The following is a 27,761-nucleotide window of genomic DNA, read 5'->3' on the forward strand; positions in this document are numbered from 1 at the left end:
CTGAAAGTTAGGCGATAGAAAAAGGTATTTCATAAAACAGAAATGAAAAGAAAGCAGGGGTAGCAATACTCATATCAGACCAAACTTTAAAACAAAGCCTATAACAAAAGGGCATTATATAATGATATAATACAAGAAGAGAATGGTACACTTGTTAACATACAGGCACTCAATACAGGAGCACCTAAATATATAAAGCAAATTCTAATAGATATAAATGGGATAAATTGACAATAATACATTAATAGTAGAAGACTTTAACACTTCACTTACTATAATGGACATATCATTCAGACATAAAATCAATGAGGCAACAGTGGTCTTATGATACAATAGACCAGTTGGATTTAATAGGTATCTACAGGACAGTACATCCAAAAACAGCAGAATACACATTCTTTTCAAATGCACATGGTAGGCCACATGCTAGACCACAAAACAAGTCTCAACACGTTTAAGATGATAGAAAGTATATCAAGCATTTTTTCTGACCACAACAGAAAAAATGAAACTAGATATCAATTACAAAAAGAAAAATGGGAAAAGAACAAACATATGAAGACTAAACACCATGCTACTAAAAAAACCAATGGGTCAATGAAGAAATCAAAGAGGAAATCAGAAAATACTTTAAGACAAATGAACATGGAAACACAACACTCCAAAATCTATAGGATGCAGCAAAAGAATTTCCAAGAGGGAAGTTCATAGAGATACAGGCCTTTATCAAGAAACAAGAAAAATCTCAAATAAACAACATAACCTACCACCTAAAAGAATTAGAAAAAAAAGAACAAACAAGGCCCAAAGTCAGCAGAAGGAAGGATATAATAAAGGATTTATAAATTGAAGGATTTATTTCAAAGAGGAAATAAATAAAATAGAGACCCAAAAAATAGAAAATATCAATGAAAACAGGAGCTGTCTTCTTTTGTAAAGGTAAACAAAATTTATAAAACTTTAGCCACACTCACCAAGGAGAAAAGAGGAGAGGACCCAAATAAAATAAGAAATAAAACAGAAGAAAAGCAACTGATACCACAAAGATACAAAAAATCAGAATAGAATACTATGACCAATTATATGCCAACAAATTGGACAACCTAGAAGAAATGGACAAATTTCTAGAAACACACAGCCTGCCAAGACTGATTCACAAAGAAACAGATAATTTGAACAAACCTGTCACTAGTAGTGAAATTGAATTTGTAATTTAAAAAAAACTTCCCAGCAAACAAAAGTCCAGGACCAGATAGCTTCATGGGTAAATTCTACCAAACATACAAAGAAGAATTAATACCCATCCTTCTCAAACTATTCCAAAAAAATTGAAGAGGATGAAACACTCCCAAATTCATTCTACAAGGCCACCATTACCCTGATACCAAAACCAGACAAAGATACTACAAAAAAAGAAACTTACAGGTCAATATCTTTGATAAATATAGATGCAAAAATCCTCAATGAAATATTATCAAACCAAATCCAACAATATACAAAAAGGATCATACAACATGATCAAGTAGGATTTATCCCAGGGATTCAAGGATGGTTCAATATCTGCAAATCAATCAATGAGAAACACCACACTAACAAAAGAAAAGATAAAATTACATGATTATCTCAATAGACACAGAAAAAGCATTTGACAAAATTCATCATTCATTCATGAAAAAACTCTCATCCAAGTGGCTCTAGAGGGAACATATCTCAACATAATAAAGGCCATTTATGACAAACCCATAGCTAACATCATACTCAACAGAGAAAAGTTAAAAGCCTTTCCTCTAAATTAAAGAACAAGATAAGGATGCCCACTCTTGACACTTCTATTTAACATAGTATCATAAGTACTAGCCACAGCAATCAGACAATAAAAAGAAATAAAAGGCACAGAAATTGAAAGGGAAGAAGTAAAATTGTCACTATTTGCAGATGACATGATACTTTAATACAGAAAACCCTAAAGTCTCTACCCAAAAGCCATTAGAACTAATAAATGAATTCAGCAAGGTAGCATGATACAAGATTAATATACAGAAATCTGTTGCTTTTCCATACACTAATAATGAACTATCAGAAAAAAAAGTTTTCCCTTTTTAAACCAATCTCTTTTAAAATCACATCAAAAAGAATAAAATACCTAGGAATAAATTTAATGAAGGAGGTTGAAGACCTATACTCTGAAAACTATAAAACATTGATAAAGGAAATTGAAGATGATACAAAGAAATGGAAAAATATCCTGTGCTCTTGGATTAGAAGAATTAATATTGTTAAAATGTCCATATTACCCATAGCAATCTACAGATTTGATGCAATCCCTATCAAAATACCCATGACATTTCACACAACTGGAACAAATAATCCTAAAATTCAGATGGAACCACAAAAGACCCCAAATTGCCAAAGAAATCTTGAGAAAAAAAGAACAAAGCAGGAGGTACCACCCTCAGACTTCAAACTATACTACAAAGCTACAGTAATCAAAACAGCATGGTACAAAAACAGGCACATAGATCAACAGAACAGAACAGGCAGCCCAGAAATAAAACCATGCACTTATGTTCAATTAACCTATGACCTAGGAGGCAAGAATATACAATGGAGAAAAGACAGTCTCTTCAAGAAGTGGTGCTGGGGAAACTGGGCAGTTACAAGTAAAAGAATGAGATCACAACATTTCCTCACAACATATACAAAAATAAACTCAAAATAGATTAAAGACCTAAATGTAAGACCTGAAACCATGAAACTCCTAGAAGACAACATAGGTATAACATTCTTTGACATAAATTGTAGCAAAAATTTTTTGGACCTTTCTCCTAAGGCAAAAGAAATAAAAGCAAAAATAAACAAATTGGACCTAATTAACTTAAAAGCTTTTGCACAACAAAGGAAACCATCAACAAAACAAAAAGACAACCTATAGAATGGAAGAAAATATTTGCAAATGATATGACTGACAAAAGGTTAATATCAAAATATACATAAACAGGTCATACAACTCAATATCAAAAAACAAACGATGAGCAGAAGATCTGAATAAACATTTTTCCAAAGAGGACATGCAGATGTCTTACAGGCACATGAAAAGATGTTCAACATCACTAATTATCAGAGAAATGCAAATCAAAACAAAATGGGATATCACCTTACACCTGTCAGAATGGCTATCATCAAAAAGCCTACAAATAACAAATGTTGGAGAGGATGTGGAGAAAAGGAAACGCTTGTACACTGTTGGTGCGAATGTAAATTGGTGCAGCCACTATGGAAAACAGTACAGAGGTTCCTCAAAAAACTAAAACTAGAACTGCCAAATGACCCAGCAATTCCCTCCTGGGTCTATACCCAGAGAAAATGAAAACACTAATTCGAAGATATATGTACCCCAATGTTCATAACAGCACTATTCACAAATAGCCAAAATATGGAAGCCACTCAAGTGTCCATCAACAGACAAATAGATAAGAAGTGTTATAAATATATATATGCAATGGAATATTACTCAGCCATAAAAAAGTATAAAATTCTGCCATTTGCAGCAATGTGGATGGACCTAGAGAATATTATGCTTAGTGAAATAAGTCAGACAAAGAAAGACAAATACTGTATGATATCACTTACACGTGGAATCTAAAAAATAATACAAATGAATGTATATAGCAAAACAGAAAGTGACTCACAGATATAGAAAACAAACTAGTGGTTAACAGAGGGGGAAGGGAAGAAGGGAGGGGTAAGTTAGGGCTATGGGATTAAGAGATACAAACTACTCTGTATAAAATAGATAAGCAACAAGGATATATTGTATAGCACAAGGAATTATAGCCATTATCTTGTAATAACTATTAATGGAGTATAATCTGTAAAAATACTGAATCACTGTGCTGTACACCTACAACCAATGTAATGTTGTACATCAACGTATTTCAAAAAAAAAATGAGGTACTTCACACTAGAAACTTTTAAAACATCTGTGAAGCAAATCCTTATTTTCAATACCACAATTGAAACTGGTCCTCAATGTCATTAGGCTTGGTCCCTTTTGAAGTTCTATCTGACTCTGCCTTTTAGAAGCAGAATTTTAATATTCGTAACAGACCTCAGTTCATCAAGGAAAAGAAAACTACATATCAATAATACTTGCTATTTAAAGAGAAAATGATAAATGGTTCTTCTATTTTCTTCCTCTCTGCTTACAGAAATCTCATCTGACTCATATTCTCACATATCTGTTTCCTGAGAAAGAGAGGGAATATAATGTAACACCTGAACACACTGCAATTTCTCATTACAATTACATCTTTAAAGGGCTTTTTGCCAAGAAAACTGATTTAGCATTCAGTTTTGGTGTTCATTTTTGCATAAAGTACATAATGTCCAATTTAATATTTTAGAATAAACTGATTAGCAAGTTATTTTAATAATTGTAAATGCTGAGGTTAGTAAAAGAAAAACTCCAGCTTCAGATAGGCTGACCTGCTCTCAAAATAATAATGTAGGACCTACTCCTTAAGGTTTATTATGTAATAAACAGAAAGTAAAATTGGTTCATATATTCACATCTATGCCATCTTAAGCCTCCATACTCACAGGGTCATTTTAATCAAACATTAGGATTATCTAGCGCCATCAGAGGCATGTTCTCTGAACTTATAGGTAAGCCACCATAGTTTCTTTCCATTAAGTCACATTAAGTTCTAGTTCATTCCATCTTTTCATGTTCTACTCAGTGACAAATATACATCAGTGTGACTGCCATTCACATGGAAGTAGAGTCATATCTTAGCAAAATGCTGTTCTAAACCCCCACACACTGACTCCATGGGAATGAGACCTCATATACAGTAAATCATCACACCCAACTGTGTAAGTCTGATTACAGTAGACAAAGAGGAAATGCAGATACTTTGTTTCTACTAAAAACCTTCTGTCCAAAAAGAAAGAAAGAAAATCTTCTGTCCAAAAAGAAAAGAAAATACAAAAAGAAAGGAAGAAAAAGAAAGAGTAGAACAAAGTTCTCATGGCGTATTTATTAAATGAAGATCTTGGTGGGAAACGGCAGACCACACTCATTTAACTGAATTGCATGTTGTAAGCGAACTCTGCTGCTAGGTTAAAAACTGTACAGCTTGTGGAATTTCACCAAAAGAAAAAAAGAAAAAAGTTCCAAGTCTTTATATCGAATGTGAGGCTTGCATAATTCTTAAGCAATACCACCTGCTTTCATTCATAATGCAAAGAATAAATGTGACCCATACTTTCAGTGCATTATTCTAAAACTGGATAATTTACATTCCTTTATTTATTAAACAGGCACTTGATTTAAGGCAGCACTTTGGACATCATAGAAGATGTAACAATGAATCAGAAGATAGGGCCCCTGTCCTCAAAAAGGTTACACAATTCTAAGGGAGAGAAAGTGTGGGTGTGTGTCCATAACGATGTCGAGAGAGTGTGAGAGAGTGTGTGTGTAAATGATGTGATCAATACTCTTGGACATTCAGAAGAGAAGTAAGACTTTTAAAAGAGAAGACGAGGGAAGGTTACATTCAGAGAGGATGGGGTTAGAATTCAACTGCTATTGAAGGGATACCTGAACAAGCCTGAGAAGAAAGGGGCCTGAGCAACATGGGAAAGCACTGGGAATCCTGAGCCCAGATCAGCTACAACCTGAATAACATTTAGGGCACTAGATAGAGATTGATTTCAAAGGGAATTGCAAGTCAGAGTGTGGAGGCCTTGAACAGCAGGCCTGTTCAAGAATTCAGAGTTCATTCAATAGGCAGAGGAGAGCCATAGAAGCTTTTTGAGCTGGGAAGTATGTTTATCAAAGTTGTACTTTGGGGGAATTAGTTTAGGTGGTTGACAATGGCAGGAGGAGAGGAGAGACGAGAGGCAGGGAGGCCTGATCAGGTTATCGCATTGGTCCAGTTGTGGTAGGAAGAGCAAGGGAAGGATGGACATGGGAGACACTGCAGGAGCAGAACAAACAAGATTTGAAGATTGGAATTGGGAAGCAAGAGAGAGGGAAGATTCAATGATGACTCAGATTTTAAGCCTGGTGGTTGAGGTAACAGAAGTCAAGAGGACAATCTGAGTTGAGAGGGAAGAAAGAGGAAATCAGTTTGAGGCCATATCTAGACGGCAGTTAGAAATACAGGGCTGAGGAGTTAGTTCAGAATTAACAGATTATAGATTTAATAGGTAATAGGTATAGATTTAATAGACAATACATTTTAGAGTAATCTACACGAGAGGAAAAGCTGAAGCTATTTAACTAGACTCAACAAATACAACACAGACTATGTTAGACTTCTGACATAAATAAATAATTGAATATTTGTTTATATCAAAAAACTGCCCGTAGTACTTGTATCCTGTACCATTGTAAGATGCAACACTGGGTCAAAATTAAAAAAAAAAACAAAAAACCTGACAGTATACAAGTAGCTGGGATGGATGGGAAGTTTACATACAGAAACTAACAAAACCACAATGATATATGGCATTTTACAAATTCATTCCTTGGAACAAATTTTCATCACTGAAATTTGGAAGTTAAAATACTAAGCAAATCTACTCAAATTATTTGTATCCATTCAAACTAATTTCTCTTTTCCTCTGAAATCAACATTGTTTTCTGGATAACCATCAAGAATATGTATTAGTTACCATTAAGAATAATGCATGTCATAAGAGTACTAATCTCAACCTTGATCTCATATGAACATTAATAAATACATTCATATGTTAGCATGCTCTTAATTGACCCCATTTGTGACTTTCAAACATACCTCCTTATCCTACTCTACTTTAAACTATACTACCTTTATATTGAAGTGTTTAGTAAGGATTATTTTCAGTGTATTCTCCAAGCCTCACCTGGTTTGGGTTTCTCTGGAGGGCTGAGTTTCAGATGTTGGTCTTCGGATGAAAGGCTCACATTGATGCCATACAGTGGATCATCCAAGAAAGAGGGCCTTTTCAGTCTCCCAATGCCAAGCGTCTTTGACATAAAATAGTCTTTTGTGTCACCAATAACCTTGTCCTCAGAAAACTGGAGGCATTTCATATTCTTTGCTTCAACAACAAGAGCTTGTGACATAAAATGCCCAGTCAAGGCTTTGGTGAGATAGTAGCCTCTAGATGTTTCAATTTCGGCATTCTCAGGCATATTTGCATCTTCCACTTCAGTGCTTTTGACCTTTGTTTTTGACCCATCTAGTGACTCAGAGAGAATAGATCTGGAAAGCTGGGGCAACTCAGGTGTTATATCCTCAATGTCTTTCTTTTCTCTTTCTGAAGACAGTCTAATCATGGATTTTTGTTTAAGTGTGCATTCATCCAGAAGACACCTTAACTGTTCCTCAGAGAGAAGTGATGTTGAATCTAACTGGTGAAATAAACCAAAAGTTTTCATAGTCAATTGATTAAGTAAACACATTTAACTTTGGTGAGCTTCCAGTAGTACAGTATAAATGCAAGTAACAGGAAATCTTTTACTCAAAACATCCAAATAACAAAACCATTCATTTTAAAGTATCCAAAATTGCAGGGGAAATGTACAGCATGCCTAGAGAATAAGTTTAGAATCAATCACACATACTAAAATCCAGGGAAAAGTCCCACAACACTGATGGAAATGAACTGCAGCACCAAATTAACCACCAACACTCTCTCTACACATAGAAGTACCTTGAGCTGAAATGAAGATATTAGAAAAGCACCTTCAATTTTATCAGTCTTGGGGCATCAAACAGGGTAGTAAGTAACCAGCTCTTTGATAAATAGCCAAGAATCCTGCCATAATATCCAGTAGGTGTTTCTCTGTTCCCACTGCTCCTCAGTGTAAACCCTATCACCACCCAATTCCTATATCAGGCAAACAGGGCAGATTCACCTGCCCCTGGGGATTCACCACTCCGATGTCTGTCTACAACTTTCAGGGGACAATACTACCGAAGACAGAAAAGAAAGAGTGAAGGGGTGGTGCATCCTGAGATGTGTAGTTGCTTCAATGTTACAGGTCCAGACAGAGGCCAGGGACATTCCAACAGCAGTGCATTCTGGGAGGAGGATTTGATCATACACATTTAATCTCTGCTTGTAGATGTTATCAGGGCTGATTGTTTCAACCAAGATCTTAAGGATTTAAAAACATTTCTTCTCTTCCAGTGATGCTCTCAGGAAATAAATCAAACAAAAGTATAGAGCTATGTTCTATAAGAATTCAGCTGAACAGCATGCCACCTGAATTGCAACAATGTCGAAAAGAATGTGATTGAAATACATTGAAAGACACTGAAAAAAATTTCTCCTTCTTTAAAGAATCAGCACTGTCCCTGATTTACATGGTGGATTATCTAGGACAACACTAATCCCCCTTTACAGGGGAATGAATTATCTGAAAACAAGAAATTCCCATAAGAAAACCTAATCATGAATTGTAATCACCTTAATTTCTACTTCAGTAAATTAAAACAATGCTGTCGGCCTACTTTGTAGTACACAGTAAGAATTAACCAAATATTCTGCATTTATAAAGTATTGGGGGGGAGCTGTTATTAGAACTAGTATAGTTAATTCCCCATTACTGTGCAATGCTTCTAATGCAGCTAACAAAAAGTAGTACATTAAACAAATTTTGTATCATGCTTTTAAAAAATATTATGCGTTTTAAAATTATATTTAACTTCCATATACTGAAAACCAGTTTTCATAGTGGCGAGTACCATTATGAGTTTGAGAGTAACAAGAAATTGCCTGGGAATATATTCTTAATAATCATCTGGGATTCAAAATTCAGGTAAATCACCCTAAGGTTAATATGCACGTCAAAAAAAATAGGAGTTGAATTACATATTAGCAAATCCTACTCTTAATCACTAGACATTTCATGCATCCAGATGCATAGGAGCATTCCCTTCACCCTACTATGTAAATGTAGTTAACTAGAAAATGAAGGCAGTCATTATATGGTACTAGATAACTAAAATATACGTTCAAAATCTGCGTATATAAAATTCCTTATAACGAGTAAACAATTCCCTAGGATTTAGAAAGCGTCCACTGAGTGTCATCCTCAGCAAACATCCAAACCAAAGGCTTAACATAAGAAATTTCCAGACCCTAGAAAAAAATCAGTCCATACTAGAGCAAGAGGGTGAAGGATTATGGAAGGAGGTCTCTGGGAGGGGTGGGGAATAAAAGAGGGGGAGGTGGAAGGTGGGTAGATGATCTGATATGTTTGCTCATGTCCCCAAATAATATTGATAGGATAGATGCTTGGAAGTTCTGAAGACGTATTTAGCTAGATACACAGAAATTTAAGTAAAAGGAAAAATAAAGCAATTATGAACTCTGGGGAAAACAGGAAGCTAGTTTTTCAGATAGATAACAGAAAATTAAGCAAAAGAAAATAAGATAATTATTAACTCTAGGACAAACAAAAAAGTTGTACAAGAAAGGATACTATAGTATACTACTTGCTTTGGCTGTCAATAATGCTTTCACAGTCATCATAATATAAATAGTGATGACTGGGATAACCAAAAATTGTGATTTAACTATTTTGGAGAAGTGGTAGGAGAGAGAAGGAATGTTTGGAGTAACAATGTGAAATCCTTGGCTACAATTATAGGAAGTCAATATATAATTGATACAACAATACATTACCATCATATTATTGATATGAAATGTTAGGTCATTGTCAATTGATATAAAACTGATCAATTAGGAAGGCAAGCTATTAAGTAATAATATAGAGTTAAAGCAGGGGAAACCTTCTAAAGGAATTAAAAGGGGTTGACTCTGGAGAGCAAAACTAAGAAATGGGGAAGAATGGGCAAGGAGCTACCATTTTTGTTTAAAACATTTTAACACAACTATTTCTTTATTTTATTACTATAAGAAAAATTAAAATTAACTTAAAATAAAATATAAAAGTGATTTAAACATTCAAAATTTTTAAATAAAATTAATTTAAAAATAAATATCTGGGGCTTCCCTGGCAGCACAGGGGTTAAGAATCCACCTGCCAATACAGGGGACATGGGTTTGAGCCCTGGTCCAGGAAGATCCCACATGCCGCAGAGCAACTAAGCCCGTGCGCCACAACTACTGAGCCTGCGCTCTAGAGCCCGCGAGGCACAACTACTGAGCCCACGTGCTACAACTATTGAAGCCCGTGCACCTAGAGCCCGTGCTCCACAACAAGAAAAGCCACCACAATGAGAAACCCGCGCACCCCAATGAAGAGTAGCCCCCCACTCACCTCAACTAGAGAAAGCCCACGCATAGCAATGAAGACCCAATGCAGCCAAAAATAAATAAATAAATAAATTTATTTTTTAAAAATAAATAAATAAATAAAAATAAAACTCTGGAATATTAAAATGAAATTCCCAACTGGCTATATCTTTGGGCGTCAGAAGCAGATCCAGGTTTCATGGAGCCTGAAGTTTATGTAATATTGGAGCAGGGGAGGGTACTCCTTTAAGAAAAAGAATACAAAATTATAAATAGAAAATAGGTATAAAAGTGAGTTTTTCTTCTTTGGAATGTGAAAAAGATCACAACAAATTAATGGGGGAAAAATCAAGTCCATCTCTTACAGTATCTCTTAAGGTCATTTACCAGAAATGCTTATGTTTCCTGACTGCAACCTAGCTTCCTCTCCCCACTCAAGGTTCATACAAGAGAGGGCCCCTGAAGCTTAAGCTTCACTGGTTTCATTGTAAATCTTCTGGGTGCTCCAAGATAAAGCATAACACATTTAGTCTGTATGTACACAGAAATAAGCTCAACTACAATAACCTTGATCCTCTGGGGGAAGCAGCCCAATGGGAAAGAAAACACAGAAGACTAGAACTTGGGCTTCAGTTCAAGCTTTGCCACCTTGTGCGTATCACCTAAGGGACCCATTTCCTGCAGCTGTGAAATAAGGAATTGAAGAAGATGATCTCTACATTAACTTGTAGCTCTAAAATTGCTTTTTATGAATAACTACTCTAAAATTAAAAATACATATTAGAATAAGCTGTTCTATTGCACCTCAGAATGTCACCTGGGTAGAATTTATGAAAACAATAACAAAAAGAGAACTTTTATTTCTTTAATTTCTTCACAATACCATCTTGAACTCAAAAAATAACTAAAAATTCTCTGGTCTCAAAACATTGTAAGTACAAGTGAACCAAGTATATTAAGCTCTCAAATTAAATTAATTTCATTACAGTGTTTCTGGGTGGTAAGACATCAGAACCTTCAACACAAGCCATCTTTCTCATCTTTTGATTCCCTGCAGAGCCTTGCCCACAGTACATGCTCAGTAAATCAGTGTTGTGAAAGGTTGCTGAGTGTTTTGAAATGGCTAAGTACTACATTAATATAAGTTATTTACAAATGCGGAACTGGACTAAATGGCGCTTATCACAAACATCCCTAATGACCCTTGATAGGTCAGGGGCCATAACCCATACCCTTCATCCAGATTGCTTTGAAACTCTGAGCTAATAAGCTCCGTATCTGAACGACTCACTGTGCAAGCACAGTCAAGTAACCATCTGTTCAAGTCTTTACCTCAAAGTATTCGTCTTTCACGCCAGCTCTAATTTTCCAGTATTTCATAAACAAGTTATTATCCATGCTATTCCTGTCCTTCATGAAATTCATCATAGTGCATCTCAGTCTTCATTTTTCCAGACCAGAGCCCAATCTATTTTCTCTCCTTCTATGAAAGCCCCTCTTTTCCCATCCTCATTTAAGTAGTCTTTTTATGGATCTTCTTTCTTGTTTTAGCCAAAACACACACACTCTGTAGTCACAGAGTAAATGTATTGGATTTTCTCATCAGGAAAAAACTATAGAACACTTGTGGTGTTAGTTCTCCTGCATCTTGCTGGTCTTGTTGGCACCCCAGGTGATGTCGTACAGAATAATAATAACTAGCATTTACTAAGCACCTACTTTGGGCCAGATACTGCCCTATGCATCTTACATGTATCAATTCCTTTAATCTCCATAACAAACCTATGCAGTAGATACTATTGTTATTCCCATTTTATAGATGAAGAGCTGAGGCAATGAGAAATTAAGTAATCTGTCCTTGGTCATACAACTACTAGGTGGTGGGACTTGAATCCAGATTGTCTGGGTCCAGAGCTTATATGCCTTACATAGCCTCTCATTGTAAATGAGTTCTCCCTCTACCATTCTCTAAGTATCCTTTTCCCAACTGACATTCGTTTTTCTGTCCATTCCCTCAGATATTAAAAACTCTTCCTGTAGATTATTTCACTTAACTTTGGATTTTATTACCCCGACTACCTTAGCATCTTACACAGATTTACACAGTGTCCTCTACTTCAGCTCACTTCAGGAAAAAAAAAAAAAAAAAGACAACCCCACCTCCATTCACAGGGTGCCTACTGTTTATACTTCTCCACCCATATAAATACCAGTTTGGTATAGGAGCTAAATCTGATGGGGAATGCAACTTGTAATTGCTGGAGAGGGAGCACAAGCTGTGGATTACCTCACCCTCATCCCTGCCTCCCCTCCTATGCTATGTATGTGGAGTTTCCCCAGCCATAAAAATCTCCACTCATTTGGCACTGGATTTGTTGACAAGGCAATCAAGATTTTATGTCTCTGGTGCAGATAACCAGAAAGTCAAGTATTATAAAATAGCAGAGGCAATTTTGTCCTTTGATGTAAGCTTCTGTCTGATGTTGGGGTTTTTTTCCCCCACAAACACTAAGTTCCTAAAGACCCACCCTATAAAGCCAATACATTTATCACAAGTGAGAAAAGGGTGGAAAGCCGGAAGTCCTAAATGATTAACAGCAAGAGTGTGGATATAAATTGCTTTCAATGACATCAAGTTCTACTTTAAAATAAACAACTAGAAAACATCCCACCCTTTGCTTAATTACCAATATATAAGTTTACAACTCTCTGTTGCAGCCACTGCTGGCAACACATAAGCAGTAGTTTAGTCAAGGTTTTTTAGCCATTAGGGACAGAAATCCTTATCTCAAAAAAAAAAAAAACCCCAAAACAGGGTAGGCTATGATGAACTCCTTAAAAAACAGGGTAGGCTATGATGAACTCCTTTAGCTTTCGCTTGTCTAGAAATCTCTTCATCTCGGGCAGTAGAGGTGAGTGTTGATGTAGGATCTAAGAAGTTACCTCATGGATACCAATAAGCAGGAAATGAAGTATCAACAGGCCTGTTGGGGTCTGGAGCTGAGAAGCCCCCAGGAACCAAAGTCATGTGCTTCATCGTTCTCTTACTGAGTCCCTGTGGTCTCTTAACTCACTGCTTGTCTGATGCATGCTCCTCTCTGCAAACCAGCTTTCTCTGCTTAGTAAAGGTTTCTGCTCTCTCACAACCTCAGCTTGCCCAGGTAGCATGAGTTAACTCTGATCTGCACTCAGCATGACATTAAGAGTCTGGCACCCACCAATGAATGACAGTGGTCTCTATGTCTATTAGCTCAAATTTTCAAGCAAGATAACCAGGTTGGTCACTGACCAAATGACAGACTGAAATGTCAGTTTCAAGTGTTTACCACTAGTCCAATCACCTGTGGTGAGGGTCACATAGTATGAACTTGGCCACTCGAGTCCATGCTTTTGGGTAAGGGGGATTTCCCAAAGAAGAAGGCATGAGCAGAGCAGGGACCCCAAAATAAATCTACCACATGGCTAAACTAGAATTGCTATTAAGTAAATAACCAATAGAAGGGACCTGACACTTAATGAAGTTTTATAGCCAACTAAAGGATTAAGAATCAAGGAGTTGCCAAACTTCACCAATCTCTTTCAGTCTGAGCACTCATTGAATAGCTAATTGAGATATAAAAGTAGAATTACTTGTCAGAAAATATTCACTTGTAGATAGAATGGTAAGACTTCCAGGTGGACTACAGAACAGCACTTTCAAGTCAATATGCTCCTAATCAGCTCATATAGGCTCAACAGAGTCACATCTTGTGGTTCTTAAGAGTAAACAAGTCTGAAAATGATGGGAGTAAGTGATTAGTGTTCCTCTGAATGTCTGCGTCAACAAGTATACACTGCCAAGGACTCATAGAAGGAATAGGCTTATTCATCTTTCCCCCTCCTTAGCTCCTTCCCTCCCTATCCTATTCTTCCCACTTCCTCTCTTACACTGAGGCTACCCCAGTCACACAGAGGCAAGTCTGGCAGGTACAATGCTCTTCAGAGGCCACAAAGGTCCTGGCGGCCGGGCAAGATCTGGCATATTTTTACCCAGAATAGTCAGAGGTTGTTCAGCCAGAGGAGGCTCTGAACTCTAGTCAAAAGGTCACTGCCAGAGAAACTATGTAAAACATTAGGAATAAGGGCTGAGGCAAGGTTGTAAACAGGAAAATGAGTCAGCCCCCAGCTCAGAAGCTGGAGGATCTGTGGATAGAATAACATAGTGTGAAATAGGTCAAGATGAGCGGCTCTGAAGTGAGTTCATAAATGTCGTGATGGTATTGGAAGTCTGCTTTTATGAGGGGCCTGCCATGTCAAAGTAACCATGTAGCATAGGACACCCCCCTTGCCCAGGCCACCTATCTTCCCCGAATGACTAGGAGAGGCAGGGCTTGGAAGGGTTTGCCTGATGTGTTTGCTCCATGAAAGGCTGCTGTGCCCGTGAGCATTCGGTGATGGTTCTTCCCAGCCTAGGTGCCAGAGCTGGTCTCCATGACATCAGGCTTTCTGTTTCTAAGAGGACGAGAAGGGTGGGATGCCAGCAGGATCCCAGTGTATAAAGGAAGGGTGGGCATGGGTGGGAGGAGCTAGAAGCAGGGTATGGGATCCTCCATTCCTCCAATTTGAAAAGGGGCCAGGAACTCAGCTTTAGTTGATGACATAGTCAGAAGGGTGCAGATGAGCCTGGAGGAGAGCTAGATCGACTTCACAACTTCGGTTTCTAAAAGAATGATGGGGGAAAGGGGCTCTCATTTTTCCATTCTGGGAGAAAATTATCATTTGAGCATTGCCAGCAGCTGCTGTTTTTTAGCAGGAGAGACAGCAGATCAACTTCAATCAGATTCCCCTTGTTCTGAGCGAGTCACTGGAATGGCCCTTCTGTAACACATCTGTCACTTCCTTGCCAGAAACAAGGCTTGGGTTCCAGCTCTGCAGCTGGAAGGAGCCTGGCACCCCTGTTCCACATTCTCCCAGCAAAACAAAGCTTAACCAGGAGGTTGTCGGAAATGAGGTGAGCAAGTTTGTACACAGAGCATTTCTTCTGGTCACAGGGGGCTGGAGCACCCACCCACCCACTCCCTGGGGAAATAGATCCTATATGTTACTTTTAGAACAACTAAGTCTCACTGCTATGCAAGATGGCTAGTTTATCGGATAGTAACAGTTATGAAAATCATTTGCACAGTCTTCTCTACTCTCAGTTTGAAGTTTATTTTTACTATGTAGAGATAAGTTGGGTCAGAGGAGGTCGTGATGGGGTCAGAAGTCAAGAGAGCCACTAGCTACTTAAATGCTTAAAAGTGCGCCAGAGTCCAGATCAAGCTTCACCCTTTTGTCGGAGGTCAGCTGGGAGATGAGTCAAGTTAGAGCGATTTGGTATCATCAGAAGAGATAACCAACAAGGACCTACTGTATAGCACAGGGAACTGTGCTCAATACTCTGTAATAACCTAAATCGGAAAGAATTTGAAAAAGAATAGATGCATGTATATGTATAACTGAGTCACTTTGCTGTACACCTGAAATGAACACAACATTGTTAATCAACTCTACTCCAATATTAAAAACAAAACTAAACTAAACTAAAGAACCCCTGCATGCCCACAGGGCTGCAGAACTTTAAACACTTCTCTTGACATCATGTAAACTTCCCATTAAGAAGAAAGTGACCTCAGAACTCTGTCTCCGGGATCTTCAGCATGTGCTTTCTGGGCTAGCCTAGAAGCAGTGGTGCCGTGGTCACTACAGGACCATCCCCAAGAAGGGCTCATTTAAGGTCAGGTCAGGCGAGGCTATCCAACAGGTGTTAAAGAGGATAACTGATCACAACTCACACCCAGTCCAGAAGGACATGGAGGAGGCCATCTACTGGTGCTGAAACAAAGTGGACATACGGCATGGCCTAAAAGGTAGTGCCTGACCTCACACGGCCTGTCAACGGATCGAACAAAGCCTCCAGGCTCTGACCAAGAGGACTTCTGCTTTCCAGAGACATGGGCCCTCGATTTGTGATCAGTTCCACATTCATCAGCTGCTCTGAGGACAACTCTTCTGCCTTTTGCTGTGAAGTGTCTCACTATGGTAGCATTATCTAGATGGCCCCAATCAGAGAGAACCCTCAGTTGGACCCCACCTGTCGCCGAGCAGGACCCGAAGGGACCTTCCCAGAATAGGACTCCCCCATGCCCATGTCCTCCGCCTGCCTTCTGTCTGTAGAAAAACTCTACCAAAGCATAAGTTTAATCAGAGACATGAAAAAAGGCAGAAGCGAAGGAAAACAGTCAAACAGGGCCAAATAATAATAGTTTAGCCATTAAACAAAGTCAAGGACCTTTAGTTCCTCCTCAGGGGCTTTAGATAATACTCTGAGCTGTTTTGCAGGTACTGACGCTCCCACCAGATGGAGGAAGTGAACTGTATGCTGCCACCAGCGCCTAGATCCCAGACTGATTGGAACCACAAGGTTGATGATGTTGACTTCCTATTACCTCACCTCCAACCAATCAGAAGAAGGTCCACGAGCTGATCACACACCCCACAACCCCCCTCCCTCACCCTCTCTTTAAAAAACCTTTCCCTGAAAGCCTTCGGGGAGTTCGGGTCTTTCAAGCACTAGCTGCCTGGACTCTTTGCTTGGTGCCCTGCACTAAACACTGCACTGTCCTTTGCCACAGCCTGGTGTCAGTAGACTGGCTTTACTATGCACGGGCGAGCAGACCCAAGTTTGGTTCCGTAACACACCCACATAAGTGAGACCCCTCAGAGAGATGCCCAACCCTGGGAACTGGAAAAGGAAACTGAGTATTTCCTTGAATGGACAAGAAGTTTCCTAGCAGCACAGACAAGCCGCTGCACTGGCATTCAAATGCTCCAACATGACCATATCCAGTTTATCCATCACCCAGAGCTGCGCACCTGCTTGCAGCTGGGCTGAGTGGATCTAACAAGGCTTGTGCTGCCCCCAAAGCTGTGGATCCAGGTATCGCTATTGATGCCACTGCCACGCCCCTCCTGTCACCCTCAGGCACGTCATGCCCCTCTTGCCTCTCATCCAGGACTTCCCTATTGCTCCTGAGTTGTGACTTGCTAATGAGGTGTGAGATGCTCAGCTGGCCACTTCTAGGCTTGTGCAAATCAGTCAGCCCTTGGAGTAGACTTTGACAAAGAGGGGAGAGGAACCAGTGAGTAAAATCCTTCCCCTTCCTCCTCCTGGAAGGACTGCCCTGAAATGTAGTCCCCCATATGGATTCTCTCTGAAGGTGTCCCCCAAGATGAAACAATCAGCGTTGTCGCCCCCCCCCCCCATTTCTGCTTTTCTGATGTTGCTTTAGCCAATTAAGTGGCAGCCTGTGAGCTTCAGGCTCTGCTCTTCCAGACCGAGACAGTCACAGTAAGCAACAGCCTCCAAGTGCGGGCAGGGCTCTGGAAGTGGCAGCTTGAGCTGCACAGGATGAGCCTGGGAGCACTGGGCCAGCAGCTCCACCCCAGCCTCTATAAACTGGTCAAAGGCTCCCAGGGCGGAGCTGGCTGCGTGCAGACACTGCAGAGCTATGCCAGCACTGTCGAGATCCTATGAGGCAAAGGAATGCTTTAGGATCCTTGGGGCTCATGGCTTAATAGCTTGGTTCCTACTGCCAGTGCTAGACAGGAGCAGCAGAGCACTGCCCGAGGGATTGGCTCAAAGGAGAAAAGCCCTTGGAGTCCTGGGAGGACATTTGCCCAGGGCAGCCAGAGGGAGGTAGCAGAGCTGGAGGGATTATATGAATTGGAGCTAAGGGGAGACAGCCCAGGTCATAGCTTAGGTTTGAGTGTCAAGATAAACAGAAAAAAAAAAAAAAAACAATGACAAACACGGGGTGTAAAAGTGGCCATGGAATGGTGTTCCATACCAAGTCACATCCACGGCAAAGACAGAGGAGGTCTGCCTTCATTCTGGGCGGGCAGAGTTCAAGACCAGGCCGGAGCTCTAAAGAAAGTTAAGCAGGAGCAGACCCTACCATGTCAGCAGCCACTGATGGATCAAAATGAAGGGCTGGGTAAGCCACGCAAATATGTGACATTCCTCTACATCTTACATGCATCTCCAGCATCCTTTCTCCATGTTGTTTTCCCACAGCCATTGATATTTCATTTGGTAAAGTGCCCCAAGTGTTCCCTAGGCTGCATGTTATCTTTTTGAAAAAAAACGAAAACCCAAAAAACAGAAACCCCCAGGTGGAGAGGAAATACCCTTAACAACAGCACACAGTAGGAGATGGAGGCTGCCGTTTCTGAGTTTAAACCCCAGCTCTCTCACAACCTAGCTGTTCCATTCCATATTGGGCAGAGTACTTGATCTCTCAAAACCTCAAATGTCTAAACTGTAAAAGTGAAACAACAACTTGCTGACTCCTAACAACTGGTTGTGAGGAGTACTAACAACTAACAATATGCAATGAGCATGAGATACACGCGTGAGGCTGCTAGCACTGCACCTGATGCAGAGTAGGTAGGATTTCAATCAATGCCGGAACACCAGGAGGAACACTAAGCTTGACTGAGAAACACTAGTGGCTAGATGACCCAGCTACGAAGTTATCGACTTAAGTCTGTATGTTCCAAGTTCCAGTGGCCCCTACCACTGAGGGTCTCTCTGGGGTACCAGGAATAGAGCTTTGCACATCACATCACAACCAACAATCTGCAATGAGTGAACTGTCCTGTATACTCTAATGGATTCATATGGGGCTACAGCAACCATCAGATGCCAGGAGAGGACACACACGAGGGAAAGGTTGGAACATGAATCTTCGTCTTCCCTGCAGGAAGCTTACGCTTCAGGGCAGATGCTATTAAGTCTTCAGTACCAGAAAATACCGTAGTAACCAAAAAGGACCAGAAAGGGGCTGGTTTCAAAACACTTTTATCATTGCTCAAAATAATCAATGTCAGGACTCAAGATGAATTTTGTGAAGCAGAGGAATGTAGGTGAAATGCATTTATTTCATGCACAGGACACTTTTCCCTTTCACCAATGTCCCCGCCTTGCTCTGCTCCCTTCCCTAAGGCATCTGAAGACCCCATGCTGCCTCCTCAGCCCTCTCCGCCTGAGCACACATTCCTCAAAAAGTATACTCAATTCCAAGCCATTTTAAATGTCCCACTTCCCTCACATCAAAACTTACCTGTCCTGAGATGTGTTTCCTCATTACTCTCCCTCAGACAAAGAGATCTAGGTCCGTCTATAATCCTCCCAAGGAACAAGCTCGAATTTTACAGGAGCTTCTTCAAATCAGAATGACTTAGTCCAAAGATGTGATTCTAAGAATGGGAATCCGGGCCCCACAGCTGGATGGTAGAAGATATTTGAGAGATACCATTTTTAGCAGCCTCAAAGAAGCCATAGAGTGAGACCTAGTCTAGCTCTACAAATGATTGGTCCTGTCAAATCTCATCAGATCTGATTTTCCTCTTGGGTGTAAATCTCGCTCCAGAGAGTTAACTCCACGTTTAACTTGTTAATCAAGGAGAGCTTTTTCTGGTTACAAACAGACGACCTGTAGCTTTTCCCAGGGTTAAACAAGTGCTCCTGAAGCTTTACCCAGTCTAGACATGTATCTGAAACATCTAATTACCCCTGTATAGTCTGCATGGCACACAACGCCCAACGTCATTACATAAACGTGAAGCTCCCTACTAATATCGCTGCTCAGTGAACTGTCCTTTCACATTTGCCAATCTGAAAGTGAAACCATGCTACCACTAAGAATAAGGATAGTATGCTGTGAACAATAACTGCCAAGTTTTGCTATGACCCAAAAATTGTGGGAGTTAAATTCTCTAAGAATTAAACAAAAAATTCATGTAGCGAACTGGATCCAAATTCATAAGGATCTAAATTGCTTGATGCATATTCTCTCTGAATTTAATTTTCCCTTCCACATAGAGCAAGAGGCTATATGAAAGGGATAACTCTTTCCACCTCCCTGGTTGTCGGGTCCTACATTAGGCAGGTGACCAAACCAGCCCTGGCCATTAGTTAGTTGCACTGGGGTTGGGGTGTGGAGTTGGGGTATGGATAGAGTTTATATAAAGTCAAGGACCATCCACCATGTACCAAGAACGCTGACATGCATTATTCCATTGCATTCTCCCAACTACCCAATGAGGGGAACTGGGAAATCATTCTCCACATTGAACAGATAAGGAAACTAAGGCTCAGAGAAATTAAGTACCTTGGTCCAAGGCCCAGAAATAATAAAAACTGAAGCCAGAGCTTTTCATACTCTTACTGTCTTCATACAGATGCTCAGAAGAGTTGGTTAAGCTCCATTTTCCAGGGGAGGCACTCTGCCAGCAGCATGGGACCATGACATGCCCCCTCCACACTCTATTTTACATCTGAAAATGTTATAGAGCAGGACAGCCTAATAGAGCCCCTTCCGCTTCATAAACTTGAAGCAGGAGTATGAACAAGAGGCCCCTTCCACTGGCTGACAGCTGCCCCCTGCTTCCCCCAAACCTGGAGTGCCAGGTTATATCAGCACAGCACCCGCTTCGTCTGCCTTCCCTGATAGATGTTAAGTTTCTCAAGACTGGGACAAGGTCCTCCCCGTCTCTGTGTCACCATGTCTGTGGCACAAGAGAGACACAAAACAAAGTTTTTATTGGCTACATGAAACTTTCTTTGGGTGCTCCTCCACCTCCTACAGTGGCACTCACTCTATAAACTAAACTCAGTGGTCTCAGTCTGTCCCCCCAGGATATAGCCCAGCCCCTTCTCTCCCCTGTGTCCTGTTCCCTCTGGACCCTGCTCTCTCCATTTGGCTTTGGAAGGTAATGGTTTAATGGATTAATGAACCTTCACTGATTATTTGGGAAGACCAGATACCAATGCCTTAACTCCTAAAGAATTCCCAAACATTTCAGATGCCAGTAACAGTAGTCAGACAGACAAATTGGCTGAAGGAAGAGGATACTTCTGGTCCTCTCTGTATCACCCTCCACAGGCAATGACTCACCCTAGCTGTGGGTGCCCCGTCATCCCCGCCAACTTCAGGAATTTGGTTCCACTGACCAAGGAAAAATGCTTCAGATTCACAAAAATTCCCAAGTGCAATAAAAAGCCTACACTCTGGACCTATCACTGTGATATTCACTACATGTTTGACATAGAGGTTTAATTTGGTCTGCCATGAAAACAGAACTCAATAATAATCACAGTCTTTGTGGTTAGGTTTAATTACGGAAATCTACTCATTTACTTATACAGAAAGCCACACAAGCATGGCAGAAAGCCATTTCTTTTCATAAATATTTATAGGGAAAGAGCCTTCTGAAAAGGTTCTTTATTAGTAAATAAATACTTCAAATAAGCAAGGCAAAATAGGGTCCCCACCTTTCATAGGATGTATTTTCTAATCATGTCATGTTAACATTCTCTCTTTTGATTTCCAGTGATAGGCTAGGACGAGCTCCAGTCTCTGCTCCGGGTTGGGGTGCTGAGTCACTTATTTAGAATGGAATATGCAGGGTATCAAGACGGACAAGCACAATCCATATTCCGTGTGGTGGTATTAAAACATCACCTAACTGAAGATGTTAAAATATCCTGGCTGAAGAAATAGAAGAAAAAAAAAAAAGCAGTAGAAGCTTTATATCTTTGTACTTTCTGATTTTATGATATAGAAAACACTGTTCCTGGAAGTCAGACAAAATAATGAACAGCCTTTATCTCTTTTTAATCAAATTTCAAATTAATGTTTTAACTTCAAGTATGCACGGTAAAAACACAATTTCCCCTAAAGCAGTTAATAATAATTGATTTAAGGATGATAGGCTGAAATACAAAATGCATTTGGAAAAAAAATGGAAACACAGGGAAGTAGATTCATATAAGTGCTTCCATTTGCTGGATGTAAATTCCCTTACTTATAATTACCATTTTTTAATGTCCAAAATCTTCCCCACATAGACCATCCTTGTAAAATGCCAAAACAACTAACTTAATAAGTCTAGTGTTTTAATTATTAAAATGCATTTTAACTGAATTCATTAGTTAATTAAGCCAGTGACTTTTTCATGACTAACTTGTTAAAATTAATTTTGTACTTATAAATTATGAGTCTATCAATCCATAGTATTAATATAATTATCATCCCATAACTAACTTACCATATTAAAATTAATAATATATAACTGTGAAGCCAGTGGAAATGAAAATCTTTAGATGTAGTTAATTACTTTAATGAATACATGAAATTGAAGATTCATTAGGGATTTTAATACTCTATTTCAGAGAGATTACTCTCTCTGTTTCCCCTTGCTGCCCTATTGAGCATTCTCAACCCCGAGAATCCAATCAAAAATGTAAGTTACACCATTGGGTGCTTTTCTACTTAGAATCCTCCAATGGTTCCCCAGCTTCCTCAGAGTAAAAGCCAAACTCCTAGGAGTTTGGTTCCCCTATCACTGTTGGGTTTTTATCTCCTATTTCCCTCCTCATTCACTCCATCCAGCCCCACTCACCACCTTGCTGTTCCTTGAACATGAGGCGCATGCTCCTGTCTTAGGGATGTTGCCCTTGCTGTCCACCTTCCTGAAACGGACCACCTTCCAGATATCTTCACAACTTGTTCCCTCTTGTCTTTCAAGTATTCGTTCAAATGTCACCTTCTCATGGAACCCTTCCCTGACCACCCTACGTAAAAGTACAACAGCTTCCTTCTGTACTTCCACTCCTGATGCCCCTTCCCTGCCTTATTTCTCTCCATACACAGCACTTCTCCTTTTTACATTCTCTATAATTTACTTGTGTTTTGTTGCCTGCCTCCTTCCACTAGAATGCAAGCAAAATGCGGACAGAGATGTTGACTGCTCATTTCATGACTCTATCCCCAGAGCCTAGAAAAGTATTTTGACATAGTAGGAGCTTAACAAAATTTGGTTAATGAATGACATACTTTTTCTTGGAGAGGTATGTGTTGCACCTGTATGGGCTCATACCATGACTTAAACATACTTTTTTATTGTCTGGTAAAATTTGATCTCCTACTTGATGAGTGATATTTGCACTATTTGGAATCTTTGCTCGAATAATTTGATGAATCACTTTTTCTTACTTCTGTTGTCATAGTAGTATCACAAACCAATATGTTTCTTTTGCACAGTCTAGTGTTTCTAAATTTTTTTAATTTAAATGCCTTCAAGAAGAATGTGTATATTCTCTAATCTGCCAGGACAATCCTTCTCTCTACTGTCCTACCCTCATCCATCTCATACATTTATATAACCTTCCTGCTCTCTGAAGGAATTTCACTTAGCAGCACCTGCATAGAGCATATTATAGATTTCATAAACTAGCCCCATTTCCAAATGCAACTTTCTACTTTAATTTGTCAACAATTCCATTTTTTGGCCAAGAACCATAACTTTCTCAAACTGCTTTTCCCTTTATTCATTTCCATCACCATATCAGCATACGATCCTTTCAGGACTATTTCTCACAACAAAATAAAGTATCTATAACATGGTGAGAATTACTTTGTAATTCTGTAAGGGACAGAGAAAGGAGCTTCACTCTTCTGTGGATGCCAGCAGACTGCCTAGATTGTCTCCTTCCTGCTAGTACACACGTTATCTTACACCAAGGCATCAGTGGTACCTGTTATATCCTGTTCTTCAGATCCTATTAGCATGTCACAATATATTGAACTAGCGTGATGTCCTGTGTGATGAGCAACAACCTTGTGGACAAAATGGTGTCGCAGTGCCAGAAAGGAGGGATCACCCACCCTGAGGCAAGACAGTGAAGTTATTATGCTGCTCCTACCAGATAAAAGCAAATTGTTTCTAGAGTATTCTCTGCTTATTTGCCTAGAGGAAAAGGCATTTGCCAGATAAATAAATGCACCACAAATATCAAGGCATGTGTTTGGCTGCTCCAAAAAAGAGACTGTATCTTAAATGGAGCAAGTGTCCACTAATCTCTGAAAGGTCTTAATATTGCCTTTTCCCTGGTTACTCTAATAAGTACGCTCAGGTCTCTTTTGTGGAGCCCTGTCTAGCAAGTTTTTGACCTTGCTTCCATTTAAAGGATGTCGGGCTTATGAACTGATCCCTGTCTGGGAATTAGGTGACAGGTTATGACTTCCTACTGCAATGAGTAAAATCAGGCCTCTGTTTGCCCAAGATGCAGAGTTTTTTGGTTGTAAAAACCAAGTAGCATAGCTAAGTGCTTATCTATTTCAGTCACAGGGATCCCATCATCAACAGCCATTTCCAAAGATCCCTGATTGTCATTCCAATTAAAATGCCCATCCTGCAGCCTATTATGGTAGCCATGTTGCCCACCTTGCCTTCTAATGGTAAAGTGCTGCTCCTTAAGTGCCATTATCTCAGGATCCTAATATCCCTAGTAACATCAGGGAGCCCCATTTTAGCTTGAGCATCTTCCATCAGCACCACTGGCCTACAGAGAATGACCACTCATTTTTTTCCCAAAGATGTGAGTGGGCCCCTCATCACTGTATCTCTCAAGCTTTCATTAAAGAGTCTCATCAGGACACCCTCAAGGGATTCGATACCTATGATATATCCCCACTGATGATCTTACCTCCCTAAGTGTTTGGATTCCTTGCTCCTACAGTCTATAAAGGAATGTCTAGCATCTCAGTGGGGCTCAAGTCCAAGTTTTGGTCAACCAATCAAGGAAACAGTTAGAATCAATGCCACCTATTCGGGCTAGTACACTGAATCCAGAATCTCTGATTAACTGCTCCCACAGGAATAAATTCAACCCGGCTAAAATTGTATTTTTCTTTCTTGGACATAGAACCTTCAAAATCCATTCTCTTGCATATTTCCTGGATTTTTTTCAATATTAATTGGCAAAATCTTACAATTTTTAGCACCATAAACCGTCTCCTCCTAGCTTTGACTTTGTCATTGGCATTTTGAGGTATGCTGAGATCCAAGTTGAGTTGTAGGTCTGGGAATGGTACATAGGCACATAGAGAAAACTGACTTTGTAATGCAACTCCTTCAGGTGACAGAAAATTCAATCGAAAGAGGAATAGCCTCATCAAACAGAGACACGGGTGGTACTTCAGCTGGCAAGGGTGGCTTGACGACTCTAAGAATTCAAGGTACCCCAAGTTCACCAAATCCTGCCATATCCCCTGTTCTAATTCTCAGAGTCCCACCCTTTCTCTCTCAAAGCCCCAACTTTAACATAAGGGACCTGGCTGTGAATTCAACTGACACTCTAATTCAGCAACCCACATGATTGCATTTGGCTTTTGACCTTTTCCACCCCGAATTACAAAAGATAAGAGATTATTTTAGCGTAGTCATAGCAAGTCTCTAGTTTTTAATCCACACTTAGAGAAAAAAACATTTAGGAATTTGAGATCAAATTCTCTTTCTTTAAGCTAGCCAGCACTGTTAGAAGTAGCTACCACACCACCCCTGTCCTTCAAATCCTCATCCCATCACATTATTTTATGGAAGCTCCCGCTTGGCTCCCAAAAACCTTTTTCCTTCACTTAATTCTAGAAGTTCACAGGTGTGTTATCTGATGACTTGCCCCTGAATGTTATGGTATGCCAGGGTCTCATTCCTTACGCAGCTGGACTTTCTACTACCTTCAGCTCCAACTAAGCCAGTCTCCCCACCCGCCACCCAATTTCTCTGTGGTTCCATTTTTTGAAACCATTCCTGGTGTCAAATTTCATACCAATTAGGGTTCTTAGTTGCAAATAATAGAAATAGCAAAACTGAGACTGGCTGCTTTAAGCAGAAACAGAACTGATTGAATCAATGTTGGATGTTCTCACATAATCACTGAGAAGGCTAGAGAAGGGCTTTGGAAAACAGTCAGGAACAACAGGAGGCTAACAACCACCAACAAAATCATGCCACAGAGTTCAAGGCTGCTGCTTCCACTGGACCACTCAGCTAGCTAGCTGAGCTACTGACCAGCATCCCACCACCGGTGCTGCACTCTGCCTTAGTAAACTGACACTTCTATCACCACTGCTGACATGGAGTGGATTCTCCACTCTCCCTGCCCGTCCATTAGTTCAGAGCGAGAATGCCTGATAGGCTAGGTCTTACATATGTCACGAGGCAAAGACAACTGCGAAACAGGAAGGGAAGGGAAGGGAAAGGAAGGGAAGGGAAAGGAAGGGAAGGGAAGGGAAGGGAAGGGAAGGGAAGGGAAGGGAAGGGAAGGGAAGGGAAGGGAAGGGAAGGGAAGAGAAGGGAAGGGAAGGGAAGGGAAGGGAAGGGAAGGGAAGGGAAAGGAATGCAGATATCTCCTTTATATTATTGGGAAGCATCATTACAGCAAAAGAAGATAGTTTTTATGTGAGCCAAAGATGGAAATTTTCAATGCTAAGGGGAAAACAGCGTGTTGCAAAAGTTTCATTTATTTGTGGGTGTTTGGCATCTGTGGAGGAGAAGAATATCTTATAATGGAGAAAAAGAAACTTGGTAAAGAGTAAAAGTACCCTTGAGTTTAACCATGTAAAGAGAATCTGGAAATAATGCTCTTGATCCTTCATCCTTTTTTCAGTCACACTTAAGCCCAATTCATGAAAAGGTATTTAAAATATCTGCTAATATTTTCTCAAGAATGTTTTAAAATTCCACAAGGACCTACGGGAGAACATTTGCTACCAATTTGAATGGATACAAGCATCAAAGAAGAGAAAAATTCTTATAATAACTTGATTCCACACTTCCCTTTAAATGCGTGTAAAGCACATTATGGCAGAGCATGTTAAAGCCATCTGCCTTCCAACAAGAAAAATTAAGAGGAGAAACAATAAAATACAACAGAGCAACAAGGGAGAACCAGAAATCTAACTGGAGGGAGAGAGGAGAAAATATGTGACTTGGCAAAGGAATTATGGGTACTTGGCGGTTTTAGATATTTTGCCATTGGTAAAGAGCAAGGTAATTTTTTCTCCATATTAAAACAACAGAAGATATAGAAGCTACAGAACTACAAGGTGATCTCTCATCTTGCACAAGGATGTATCCCTCCCTCTTGCTGTAAATCACCTGAGCATTATTTAAGTACCTCAATTTATCTGCTTGTTAGCATGTGAGTGGTTACACAGATTTCACTATGTGTGCTTTGATTACAGACATCCAGAAGACAAAATACTTCATAAAAATGTGATTAGATGGATCACAGGAGGAGTGAAAGAGAGAAAAGGGGGACTAGGAGACAGCAAGAAGGAGACAAAGAGGGAAGTGACTATTCTATTTTACTATTTCCTCTGTGTGTTTATGTATCTGTGTGTATGTGTATGTGTGTGGTTTGGACTAGCAAATTTGCTCCATTTTAATAGAAACCTTAAACTTCATAATCCTGTTTTTTTTATTATTTCTAAATATAAAAGCCAGTGCCAGCTATTCACAACAGTCAAGACATGGAGAAGAAGCTAAGTGTCATTGGACAGATCAATGGATAAACACACACACCACCACCACCACCGGAATATTATTCAGCCTGAGAAAGAAAGAAATCCTGCAAC

The 27,761-nt window shown here is 39.8% G+C and overlaps 1 protein-coding gene across 8 annotated transcripts in view; it reads right to left on the minus strand.

The window, feature by feature from the left end:
- FSIP1 (fibrous sheath interacting protein 1) overlaps positions 1–27,761 on the minus strand; it is a 218,989-nt gene that overhangs the window by 12,929 nt on the left and 178,299 nt on the right. For 6 of the 8 annotated variants that reach the window (XM_082384977.1, XM_082384978.1, XM_082384976.1 and 3 more), the window contains one exon: positions 6,892–7,402. The exons of the other annotated variants lie outside the window; for them this stretch is intronic. In XM_082384977.1, coding sequence (XP_082241103.1) covers positions 6,892–7,402 — 511 coding nt within the window. The remainder of the gene's footprint in view (positions 1–6,891; positions 7,403–27,761) is intronic. 8 annotated transcript variants of the gene reach the window in all.

Source organism: Balaenoptera borealis (assembly GCF_965194805.1).
Source record: "Balaenoptera borealis genome assembly, chromosome: 3".
Classification (NCBI taxonomy): domain Eukaryota; kingdom Metazoa; phylum Chordata; class Mammalia; order Artiodactyla; family Balaenopteridae; genus Balaenoptera; species Balaenoptera borealis.